Source organism: Pituophis catenifer, unplaced genomic scaffold (assembly GCF_029215685.1).
Source record: "Pituophis catenifer annectens isolate HBS135680 unplaced genomic scaffold, rPitCat1.0.hap2 SCAF_12, whole genome shotgun sequence".
In the NCBI taxonomy this organism is placed as follows: Eukaryota; Metazoa; Chordata; class Lepidosauria; order Squamata; family Colubridae; genus Pituophis; species Pituophis catenifer.
In genome coordinates, this window is record NW_027256892.1 from 24,033,217 (window position 1) to 24,045,947 (window position 12,731).

The 12,731-nt window shown below is 41.7% G+C and overlaps 1 protein-coding gene across 1 annotated transcript in view; it reads right to left on the reverse strand.

Annotated features, from left to right (window-relative positions):
• Positions 1-12,731, reverse strand: part of POU2F3 (POU class 2 homeobox 3) — an 84,768-nt gene that overhangs the window by 41,243 nt on the left and 30,794 nt on the right. Inside the window, 1 exon segment of the mRNA XM_070952355.1 lies at positions 6,654-6,688. Coding sequence (XP_070808456.1) covers positions 6,654-6,688 — 35 coding nt within the window.

Consider the following 12,731-nt stretch of genomic DNA (forward strand, 5'->3'; position numbering starts at 1 on the left):
AAAACCACTCCAAGAGCAGCTGAGGCAGTTACTAAGGGGGAAAAAAAGTCACCTAGCAGAACTTCGATTTGGTGCCCTCCAAGTCCCGTGATCGGATAGGATCTTCACCCCAAGGAGAAGCATCTGGAGGCACCTCTGCCAAGTCAACAGGTTCCATAGACTGTCCCTTTTTCCAAACATTGAAGCTGATTTGGAGGTTCTGTCATGTGGTGGTGCAGCCAACATGTTTATCCAATGTGTTGGACTGTATTGCCATGTCTTATGGCTTAGCGTACAATGTGAGTTCCTTATACCAAGTAAGATCCATCCTTACCCTCTTGGCTTTCCAAAAGGTTCTGAAAAACCTGGTTCTGTCAACTGGCTTGGAACCCCAAAGGAGACATCCCATTCTGGAGGTGGCTAGTAGATTACGAGAAGGTCCCACCTCTACCCATCTACACTTGGCTCCCTTTTGTCCATTGTAGCTCTTCACTTTCCGTACCCAAGGTTGAATGTTTTTCACCTTCTGTTTTATACTGCTACAAGCTGATAACACAGCATTGCCCAGGTATTTATTTATCCCAATCCTGTATTAGACAGGAAGAGTAACTTCACCCTGAGCCCCAATTTCGGCGAGAATTAAATTAGTTAAAAATGTTTTCCCTGTGCCCCCAGAAGTGTCAAGTAAACTGATACCGCCTTGTTGTTTTGCTAGCTGATCTATGATCATTTGGTATGCTTTTTTCTGATCTTGATTTAGAAGTGGCTTCTTGTCCGCGATAGATGCACTAAACTGTTCGACGTTGTAGTTCTTTTCTCGTATGTAATCTGCGTGAAGTACGTTGTGTTGGTCTCGTAGTGGTGCCATACATTTGTCCTCAAGAATAATCAAAGCCTTGTTGAAAATGTCCAGACCAAACATAATTTCTAATGTTGGATTTTCCCCCTTACCAGAGGGAGCCCCCTTGTGGAGTACTGTGAAGCCATTACCATGGCAACTCCACTGTGCTGCACAGTAGAAGCCATTTTAAGGCAGTACAGTAGAAGCCATTTTAAGGCACAACAGGCTGTATGTTAACAGCCTCCCAAGGTGTTTTAGGGGTGTCTTACCCCCACAGTATTTTTTTCCAGAGAGTAAGTCATCTGTGTACCAAGTTTGGTTGAAATTGCTCGAGGCATTCCCGAGTTATGCTGGAATATAAACACACACAACCCTATATAAAACTTTTGAGAGGTTCCTACTAGGAACTGCCACCTAGTTGCCCTTCAGCTATCAACCCCTTTGTTGGATTCTTCTTTAGGTTGGAATCCCGTTCATTTCCATGTCGGCATGGTGGAAAAGCCATGGTTTGAGTCATTTCAGAGTGCCGTTTTTCCTATGAAAGTTTTCTGCCATGAGTCACAAAGTTCTAAGTATGAGATGAGATTGCGGTATGTGAGTAGGTGGGGGCGGGGGTTACCGCTTTGCTCTAGGCCCCGTCGAAAGAGTCTTCGAAGTTGTCCACCAACTTTCTCACACTACCAGGATCTGATGACTTCACCCTTTCTTGTAATTGCAGGCAGACAATTCCCTTAACTGGGATCGATATTCTAACCGATTGCGTAATTTTTACATATGCTCTTCTGCATACAATCGGCATAGCAAAAGTCTCGTTTTGCTAGCCGGACTGGGGCACTAATCACTCCCAAATCTTTTCCGGTCAACCTACTGTGATGCCAGCTGCTGTTTTTGTGGACAGCTGTTCTCACCCTTACAAGCCTATCGTTGCAGTCAGAAGGTTTAGGAACTCATAGATTTAAACATTAAATCATCATACCATTTTATGTTCTGGTTTTATTCCTGTGAAGTGACAGAAGGTGAGCAGTTTTTCCCCGAACGCCATCACTCTGCTAAACAAATAATTCCCTCAACACTGTCAACGATTTAGTAAGTCTGCACTACTATTAATCTTCTCATCTTCTCATTGTTCCCATCACCCATCTCCTCCCCTTTATGACTGTATGACTGTAACGTTGTTGCTGGTATCCTTACGATTTATATTGATATTGTTTCCTGATTGCTTATTTGTTCCCTATGACTATCATTACGTGTTGTACCTTATGATTCTTGATGAACATATCTTTTCTTTTATGTACACTGAGAGTTTATGCACCAAGAAAAATTCCTTGTGTGTCCAATCACACTTGGCCAACAAAGAAATTCTATTCTATTCTATTCTATTCTATTCTATTCTATTCTATTCTATTCTATTCTATTCTATTCTATTCTATTCTATTCTATTCTATTCTACTCTACTCTACTCTACTCTACTCTACTCTACTCTATTCTATTCTATTCTATTAATGTCAAAACTGAACTCAACTCTTGCTAACCAACATAGATACATTCACGGAGTCTCCTTGGCAAAGCTACAGCAGGAATTCGTCCTTATCTTCCCTTGAGATTTTTTTTAAAATTTATTTTTACTTCTCAGTCTAGCCTCTAGCAACTCCGTCTCCTGATGGCTTCTCACATAAGGACCACCCAGATTTCAACTTGCTTCGTTTTTAAAGATCAGCCAAGATCTGCTTAGGGGGAAAAAAAAAAGGGTGTTACTCATGAACCGATTTCGTCTTTCCTAGCAGCTTTTGCAAAATGAAAAACGACGAAAACGTAAGGATTGTAGAAACTTAGCACCCATTCCTCTCCTAGAAGAATGAAATATTTTGAGAAATATTTTTAAAAGGCAGAATATTATATTTCCCTGCATGAGAAATGGAGAAACATGCTCTTGGAAAGCAGCCCCCATCTTCCTTAATAGCCCACAGCAGATGTCAGCACTTCAGATATAAAGAGACAGATAGCTCTATTCATAAGCCAATACCCTCACCCAAGATCCAACAAAGATAGGATTAGCCCTCAGCCACAATAGGAATTGCCCAACAAGCCCCTTCACTGCATCATCCTCAGAAACTTCAACCAAACGTAGTTCAGACAAACTCCTAGGATTTGTACTTTGCCTATAGAGCCAGTTATGACCCCTACATGACCTCTACAGCTCCTACCCATGGACTGTCAGACTCCTAAACACAATCACAATCACTCCACATACATATGGAAACGTATGACTTCTTTCCCCCCACCCCAATTACTTGTATAGGGATTATTTTCTATGCTATTCATGTTGTCTTGTATTTTCTGTTATGGATTGCAGCAGTAGAGGCTAAACCGATTTCGTTGTATACATGATGTACAATGACAATAAAGGCTGCTATTATTATTATTATTATTATTATTATTATTATTATTTACTTTATTCATTAAACATGAAACTCAGTCAACTGAACATTCAAAAATGCATCACAAATACCATTGACCGGTGCTAATGGTTGATATGGGTTGCTGCCAGCGTCCTAGGGATCAAACAAGGACCTTCTTAAGATGTACGATGTTCCAAGTAGCACAGTTTTTTTGCAGTTCCGCTGGTGTTATTGCAGGAAGCTGCAATTTGCTGATTTATGTTATAAAATTCTTGGACATGGTACCAAGTGCCCCGATGACAATGGGTATCACTCTTATATGTTTCATCCATAGCCGTGTAGTTTCAATGGCCAGGTCGCAATATTTCATGATTTTTTCCAGTTCTTTTGCTTTGACTCTGGCATCTCCTGGTACCGCGATGTCAATAAATTGTATGTTTCGGTTTTCGACAACTGTGATAACTGGCGTGTTGTGTTCCAAATGACGATCCGTCTGTATTCGAAAGTCCCACAAGATCTTCACCTTCTCATTTTCTATAACTTTTTCCACTTTATGTTCCCATGACTTTTTGAATACATCATCATCATCATCATCATCATCATCATCATCATCATCAGTTAATCTTTAGTGAGATTCACAGCCTTTGAGGCTGGTTAATAGCTCAGCAGCTCGAGTCCTAACCAAGGACCTAGGAACTGTTAAGGTATCGTCGGAGGATGTAAGCTGTTCCGAGTAAGGTGGTTTTTTGTAGTCAAAATGTTCAAGTCCGGCAAATTTAGAATTTCTAAATAGCGGGGTAGCCCTTTGGGTATTGCTCCAAGGGCTCCAATTACAATCGGGACAACCCACGATTTCTTTTTCCACAGTCGCTCAACTTCAATTTGCAAATCCCGGTACTTTTGATTTTTTCTTGCTGCTTATCTTCAATCCGTGCATCACCAGGTATTGCAATGTCAATGAACCATACTTTTTTCTTTTCAGCTATTGTTATGTCAGGTGTGTTGTGGACCAAGTGCCTGTCAGTCTGAATCCTAAAGTCTCACAAGATTTTGAGTTTCTCATTCTCTAAAACTTTCTCAACCTGATGTTCCCAGTGGTTTTCGCTGTACTCAAATCCAAACTTCAAATCCAAAAAATATTATTATTATTATTATTATTATTATTATTATTATTATTATTATTATTATTATTATTATTATTATTATTATTATTATTACATGGCCCCATGGAAGTCTGACAACAGCTAATAGAATACATGTCCTTGCCACAGGAACAGGAAGCTCAACTGCAAAGCCCAAGAGAAGGTATAAAAAAACCATTCAACCATTTTTCCAATCATCCTCCAGCCTCCATTTTGTCTCCAGTGCCTTTCTCCCAGCTTGGAACTGAAACCAGATGGATATTTCTTCCAACTGGATTGAGTAACTAAAGACAAAATAATCGGATCTCCACAAAATATGAAAGGCAGCGAGAAAGAAACTTCTACCTACTCAAATCTATTTTCTCTCCCAATGATACGGGAAATTTTAACTTCATATTTGTACACATTTGTGTGTTACAACCCATCCATGAATCCTACCTTGTTGGGATGTCATATGACAAACGACCAGACAGCTTTTGCTCTCAGCCTTATCAAGAACATCTATTGCAATATTTTTCCCGCCTCCCCCTGCTAACAACATCTGCCAAATAAGTCATCGCCAGCGCAGGTGTGTTTTGGAACAACAATCCCTTCTATCAGAGGTGTGCGTGAATCAACAAATTGATACACGTTGAGATGGGAATACCAAAGGAAACTCAAGAAAAGTTTCATTGATGATCCATCTCAGCCAGACGACTGTCTAACAAATTGGCTCCCATTTTTTGGGGAAAAAAAAAAAAAAAGAGATAGAATCCAGATTGGGATTGGTTAGAGTTTATTTTCCAAATTTAGCAGGGGGTCAAAAATCTAAGTTTAGGGGCAGGAAGTACAGGATAATGAAAGTCATAAAATGCCGAAAAGTAAGTAGAAAGGAGATCAAGTATCCAACCTTCTAAATTATAGGAATTCAAGGAACTTTGTTTGCAACCTGAATTTTAGGAGAGTCAGTTGGAAATAAAGCTTACATTTTCAAAACAATGTGTAGGGGATTATGCAAATCCTGTCGCTACCAGTTCGCTCACGGGCGCATGGGCGCTCACCCACAATGCTTCTGCCCATGCACAGAAGTGTCCAGGCAGGTGGCCGGAACCTCCCGCCCCAGCGACTACCGGTTTACCCGATCCGGGGTGAACTGGTAGCAACCCACCACTGGACCAGAGGCGCCTTACATCCCTGAAAATAATGGAACATGTAAGAGAATTGTGGGGTCCCTGATAATCTCTGAGCTTCGTTATTTTCTTGCAGACGTTTCATTACCCAACTAGGTAAGATCATCAGTGCTAGAAGGGAGTGGGGTTTGCTCTCTGATTAAATTCAATGAACAGATCCAGCTCTTGAGCTTCAGAAGGAAGCGGTATGATCCTTCATGGACTATTTTTTTTTCTTGAACGAGAAAAATAGCAGATCAGGAAGAAGAATGTAAAGTGGGGTGTTTTTTTCTTTTGATTTTGGTTTTAACTTGAAGGCATTTTTTGTACGTGCCATATTTCGATTTAAACCTTATAAACATAACACCTATCTATATGAAATATCTTGGCTGATTGTGCAAAACTAGCTCAGTCTCTTATAAACTCACAACTCCATTCTCGCGCTACAACTGGAAACTGGAACTGGAAAATTGGAGACATAAGAATAGAATAGAGTAGGGTAGAGTGGAGTAGAGTAGAGTAGAGTAGAATAGAATAGAATAGAATAGAATAGGATAGGATAGGATAGGATAGGATAGGATAGGATAGGATAGGATAGGATAGGATAGGATAGGATAGAACAGAACAGAACAGAACAGAACAGAACAGAACAGAACAGAATAGAATAGAATAGAAAGTAGAGTAGAGTAGAGTAGAGTAGGGTAGGGTAGGATAGGATAGGATAGGATAGGATAGGATAGGATAGAATAGAATAGAATAGAATAGAATAGAATAGAATAGAATAGAATAGAATAGAATAGTTGGAAGGCACCTTGGAGGTCTTCTAGTTCAACCCCCTGCTTAGGCAGGAAACCCTACACCACTTCAGACAAACGGTTATCCAATCTCTTCTTAAAAACTTCCAGTGTTGGAACATTCACAACTTCTGGAGGCAAGTTGTTCCACTGATTAATTGTTCTAAAACAATTAATTGTAACTGTACATAAAACCAGGACAAGGTCAAATTTTGCCCCAAGACATTAAAAGTATCTAACTGCTTGTCCCAAATCTGGTTTTCCATCAAAACATTTATGTATTCTTTTACCTCCTTTAATATAAACCATTTTCAACTCAAGTCAATCAAAAGCATTTTCGTAAGCTTTACCTGTCGGCTGAAGTCTAAGCCATTCCGTTCATTTCCTATAAACCAAAGAGAAAAATCAGGATTAGTATTTTAGTAAAAAAAAAAAAAAAAAAAAGCAAATGATTACGTTCTCAATCAAAATGCTGCTAATTTCTCTCCCCTCGTGATCTGGGTATTTCAAAGGATGTTGATAGTTTCTTCATTGATTACTTCAAGAATATTTCGAATCCTTCTCCAAGCAAAAGCTTTGATCTTGCTGTAGCATTAAAGGGACCAGATTTTGGCCTTTGTGGGCCAAACTTTTTAAAAACATACTGTGTTTCCCCAAAAATAAGACCAGGTCTTATATTAATTTTTGCTCCAAAAGACACATTAAGGCTTATTTTCTGTTTAGGTCTTATTTTGGGGGAAGTACGGTACTAAATGCATCCATCTGGTTGACAATCTTAACTGGGGCTTATGTTGGGGGGTAGGGCTTATATTAAGAACATCCTGAAAAACCATGCTAGGACTTATTTTCTGGTTGGGTCTTATTTTGGGGGGAATACGGTACTAAATGCACCCATCTGGCTGACAATCTTAGCTGGGACTTATTTTGGTGGGTAGGGCTTATATTACGAGCATTCTGAAAAATCATGCTAGGACTTATTTTCCGGTTGGGTCCTATTTTTGGGGAAACAGGGCATTTTCAGTCATTTCGGGTCCTAGAAAAACACTGGTATATCACTGAACAGATTTTTTGAAAACCTCTTTTTTTTAACCTCGAGTATGGAATTTATTTTTAAAAGAAAAAGCATGTATTAACCTTATTGGCCTTGAAAAATGAAAGATAGCTACTGTTTCCCTGTTTCCCCAAAAATAAGACATCCCCTGATAATAAGCTGAATCAGGCTTTTAAAAATAAGTCCTCCCCGAAAATATTTAAACACATGCACAGCCAGTCCCAGCTGTTTCCTCCGGTTAGGGTTAGGGAGACAGAGCTGGAAATCAGGTAAGATGGCAAGAGGAGCCCCGTCTTGCTCCATGTGCCCCAAAATAATAAGATCTCCCCAAAAATAAGGCCAAGCGCTTATTTTGGGGTTCATATAAAATATAACACAGGGTCTTATTTTCAGGGAAACACAGTAGATTTAGTGGTTTGACCAGCAAATCTTAAAAGCTTAAATCATCTTCCTCAAACCTTTAGAACTTGCTGGGTACAATTTATTTACTTATTCAATTTATTGGTCACCCGTCTTACCACAGGGCAACTCTGGGCAGCTACAATCACACGTAACTGTAACTGTCTCCTTTCACTCAACATTTCAGCTGATAGTGAAAGGCCATTTTGATGCTGATTTTGGGTTTTGATGGTCCTGTATTTTACAGAGATCAGTGCGCTTGTATTTACACACTTAGAATAGGTGTGCATAGAACACTATCTTCATTTTATTTCTTTATATTTGGCTGAGGAGGGGGAAGCTGAAGAAACCATCTATTATTATTTCAGTTAAGGATAAGGTAAAGGTTCCCCTCGCACATGCAACCTTCTAACCATCTCCTTCGCTCTTCCGTTGAGAATCAGTGAGACGTTCAACACCATCAAAGCGGACACTAGCCAGAGCATTGAAAAGTTCAAAGAATTGGTGCAAGATCGGGAGATGAGGAGAGATCTGGCCCAAGACTTAAAGGTAAAGGTAAAGGTTCCCCTCGCACATCTGTGCTAGTCGTTCCCGACTCTAGGGGGCGGTGCTCATCTCCGTTTCAAAGCCGAAGAGCCAGCGCTGTCCGAAGACGTCTCCGTGGTCATGTGGCCGGCATGACTCAACGCCGAAGATGCACGGAACGCTGTTCCCTTCCCACCAAAGGTGGTCCCTATTTTTCTACTTGCATTTTTTACCTGCTTTCGAACTGCTAGGTTGGCAGAAGCTGAGACCAGTAACAGGAGCTCACCCCGTTACGCAGCAACTAGGGATTCGAACCGCTGAACTGCCGACCTTTCAATCGACAAGCTCAGCATCTTAGCCACTGAGCCGCCACATCTCTTGAGCTACCACATCCCTCAGTTATGGATACACATTTTATTTATTTATTTAATTCATTTGATTTGATTTCTATACTGCCCTACTCCCGAAGGACTCAGGGCGGTGCACAGCCAAACAATAAAACACATACATACAAAATTTAAAAGAAGAATAAAATCAAATTAAATAATTTTGGCTCCGACAAATTTAAAACCCCGCACTATTTAAAACCAATTTTAAAATTGAATGTATAAAATACTAAAAGATATTTAAAAATTAAAAATCTTTTATGAAAGAGGGAGAAAATTAGGCCAGGCCTGCCTGGTGAAATAATAAGGTCTTTAAAGCGCGGCGGAAGGTGCGCAGATCCGGGATCCTCCGTATCTCCGGGGGGAGCTCGTTCCAGATAGTAGGTGCCCCCACAGAGAAGGCTTTCCCCCTGGGGGCCGCCAGTCGACATTGTTTGGCCGACGGCACCCGGAGGAGCTCCTCTCTATGGGAGCGTATCGGCCGGTGGGAGGCTATTGGTGGTAGTAGGCGGTCCCGCAAGTACCCAGGTCCTATCACACTACTTAATAAGCTATAGCTTTTGGGAAGGCGAACTTTTGCAAAGCTGGGGCATTAGAAATCAAGAAGTTAATGGGAAATTGGATTGACTTGTACTCCTTCCCTGAATAGTGGCTCTGTTTTTCATCGTCTCTGAAGAAAATCTGATTCCCACAGATACAATCAGTGGCAAAATAATGACTATTTATCCATTCTGCAAACACTTTAGGGAACGAAGTTCTTCCGAGCCTTTATCTCCTGACAGTTTGCCAAAACAGGCTTGCAAGGTATATTCTGGAGAAAGTGACTGGATTACACAAATTCCTGAGAGGAGTGACATTTTGACAAAGGAAGAATTCGAACCGACATCTCTGTTTACCCTGTGACTGCCTTTTTGTTTCGGCGGGAAAATATATATTTATATGGGTAATCCTCAACTATATTCATACAGGGAGTCCGTTTAGTGACTGTTTGAAGTTACAACAGCTCTGAAAAAATGACTTATGACCATTTTTTCACACTTACGACCTTCACACCATCCCCATGGCCATGTGATCAAAATCCAGCCACTTGGAAACTGACTTCTATTTATGACGGTTGCCGTGCCCCAAAGTCACATGATCCCATTTTGTGACCTTCTAAGAAATAGAGGCAATGGGGAAGCCAGAGTCACTTAACAATTAATTCTTATTAATTCAGGAGTCAGCAACCTGCAGCTCTGGAGCCAGATGTGGCTCTTTCACCCCTCTGCTGCGGCTCCCTGTCACTCAAAACATGTGTCACAACTGCCAATGTGCGAGACACTCACCGACACGCAATTTATTGAGCTTTTCAACCCCCGGTAGGCCAACCATGGATAAATCCAAGAAAAGAAAAAAGTTTCAGAAGAAAACAAAACATTTAATTCAACTACATGTGCCAGTTTTGTGGCCGCTCAAGAAATAATCAGGGACGGGAAGGGTTTTGTGGCTCCCGGTGTTTTCTTTTCTGTAGGAAACGGGTCCAAATGGCTCTTTGAGTGTTTAAGGTTGCAGACCCCCGTACTAATTTAACAACCACAGTGATCCACTTAGCAAATGTGGCAAGAAAAGTTGTGAAAGCTGTTAAAATTCATTTAACAGCTCTCTCGCTTAGCAACAAGAATTTTGGACATAGGTGGAGCATTATCCGTCCGGTATTTCCAACGCAGCTTTCCAACCCACACACAAATACACACAGAGAGGCATCCTTTGCTGGTTGCAATGATTAAATATGTAGAACAATCAGATTAGAAAGGAAGATGGACCAATACAATAATTGAGGCTAGATAAGAACAAGTGTAAGTTCATCACATCTGGACGGACACCTACACGTACACCTAATTATCTACCCATCGCACCATTTCCTTGGGAATCGAGCAACATTATGCGAAGTACGTAAACCAAGTAAGAAATGATAAGGGCCAGAAATGAGGGCATGACAAGAGGAAAAAAAAAATTGGCCAAATCTGGTTAATGCCAACATCTCCCCCCAAGTACATGTACACATCTGTACTAGACTGCGTTGTTTCTCGATGTCATATAATATACGTAGGTATGTGCATAATTTTGTATTTATTTATTTCATTTGTCATGTTTATGTAGTCAACCCTTTGAGAGCTGCATGCAACGAAATTTCATTTTAATGCATGCCAATTAGTGTACATTCAAAGCAGGGGTGAAATCCAGCAGGTTCTGACAGGTTCTGGAGAACCGGTAGCGGAAATTTTGAGTAGTTTGGAGAACCGGCAAATACCACCTCTGGCTGGCCCCAGAGTGGGGTGGGAATGGAGATTTTGCAATATCCTTCCCCCAGAAGTGGGGAGGGAATGGTGATTTTGCAATCTCCTTCCCCCTGGAGTGGGGTGGGAATGGGGATTTTGCAATATCCTTCCCCTGCCATGCCCACCAAGCCACGCCCACCAAGCCACACCACGCCACACCCACGAAGCCACGCCCACAGAACCGGTAGTAAAAAAAATTGGATTTCACCACTGATTCAAAGTGACAATAAAAGTTATTCTAAGTTCGAATCATTCACTAAACTAGCCCAACTTTTCTAGCTGTACAAACCTTCCTTGCTTCCATCACATTCATAATTTCAGGTCAAGGACAGGCAAACTTCTAGGGAATTGACTCTTCTGGCAATCCAAGGTAGCAAAAAAAAAGGGGCATATTTAGGTAGACCTATCTCAGTGTCGCCGGACGGAATTATTTTGTTCCTCCTTGCGTTTGGGGATGAGTGGGAATTGCCGGATTTTGCTGGACACGCGCAACTCTTTGATCCCTGGAACCCAAATTGTACTGGTTATCCTGAATTGTCGTAAATCTCAGTGTGAGTTGCACAGTTGATATTAGCCTTAGAGCAGTTGCCAAGACCAATAGTAGGTGTAGTGGTGGATTGGTCCTTCCTTCCTTCCTTCCTTCCTTCCTTCCTTCCTTCCTTCCTTCCTTCCTTCCTTCCTTCCTTCCTTCCTTCCCTCCCCCTCCCTCCCTTCTCTTTTTCTCCCCTCCCTCCCTCCCTTCCCTCCCTTATCTCTCCTTCCTTCCCTCCCTTCCTCCCTTCTTTCTTCCTTCCATCCCTCCCTCCCTCGCTCGCTCCCTTCCTTATCACTCTTTCCTTTCCTTCCTTCCCTCCCTCCCTGCCTTCTGCCTTCCTTCCTTCCCTCGCTCCCTCTCTCCCTTCCTTCCTCCCTCCCTTATCTCTCCTTCCTTCCTTCCTTCCCTTCCTCCCTTCTTTCTTCCTTCCATCCCTCCCTCCTTCCCTCCCTCTCTCCCTTCCTTATCTCTCCTTCTTTCCTTCCCTCCCTCTCTCCCTTCCTTATCACTCTTTCCTTTCCTTCCTTCCCTCCCTCCCTCCCTGCCTTCTTCCTTCCTTTCCTCTCTCCCTCTCTCCCTCCCTCCCTTCCACCAATATTCAGTTGATATATTTTTCTGCTTTAAAATCCATGAACCTAACCAAACACTGAGCCAGTCTCTTCTTGAGAGTGATGGAGCCCCCACAACTTCTGAAGGCAAATTGTTCCACTGCTTTATTGTTCTCACTGTCAGGACATTTCTTCTTAATTCAAGGTTGGTTCTCTACCTAATTCATTCCCATCCGTTGCTTCTTGACCTGCCTTCAGGTGCTTTGGAGAATAGGTTGACCTCCTCTTCTTTGTGGCAGCCCCTTAAATATTGGAATAACAGAGTTGGAAGAGAACTTTGAGGTCTTCTAATCAAATCCCCTGCTTAAGCAGAAGACCCTATTCCATTTTACAGAAGTGGCTGCTAAGTCTCTTCTCCAAAGTCCACACTGAGCATCCACAACTTCTGGAGGCAAGTTGTTTCACTGGTTAATTGTTCTCAATGTCAGGAAATTTCTCCTTAATTCCAGGTTGCGTCTCTCCTTGATCAATTTCCATCCGTCACTATGTCTGAAGTGGTGTAGGGTTTCCTGCCTGGGCAGAGGGTTGGACTAGAAGACCTCCAAGGTCCCTTCCAACTCTTCTCTTCTCTTCTCTTCTCTTCTCTTCTCTTCTCTTCTCTTCTCT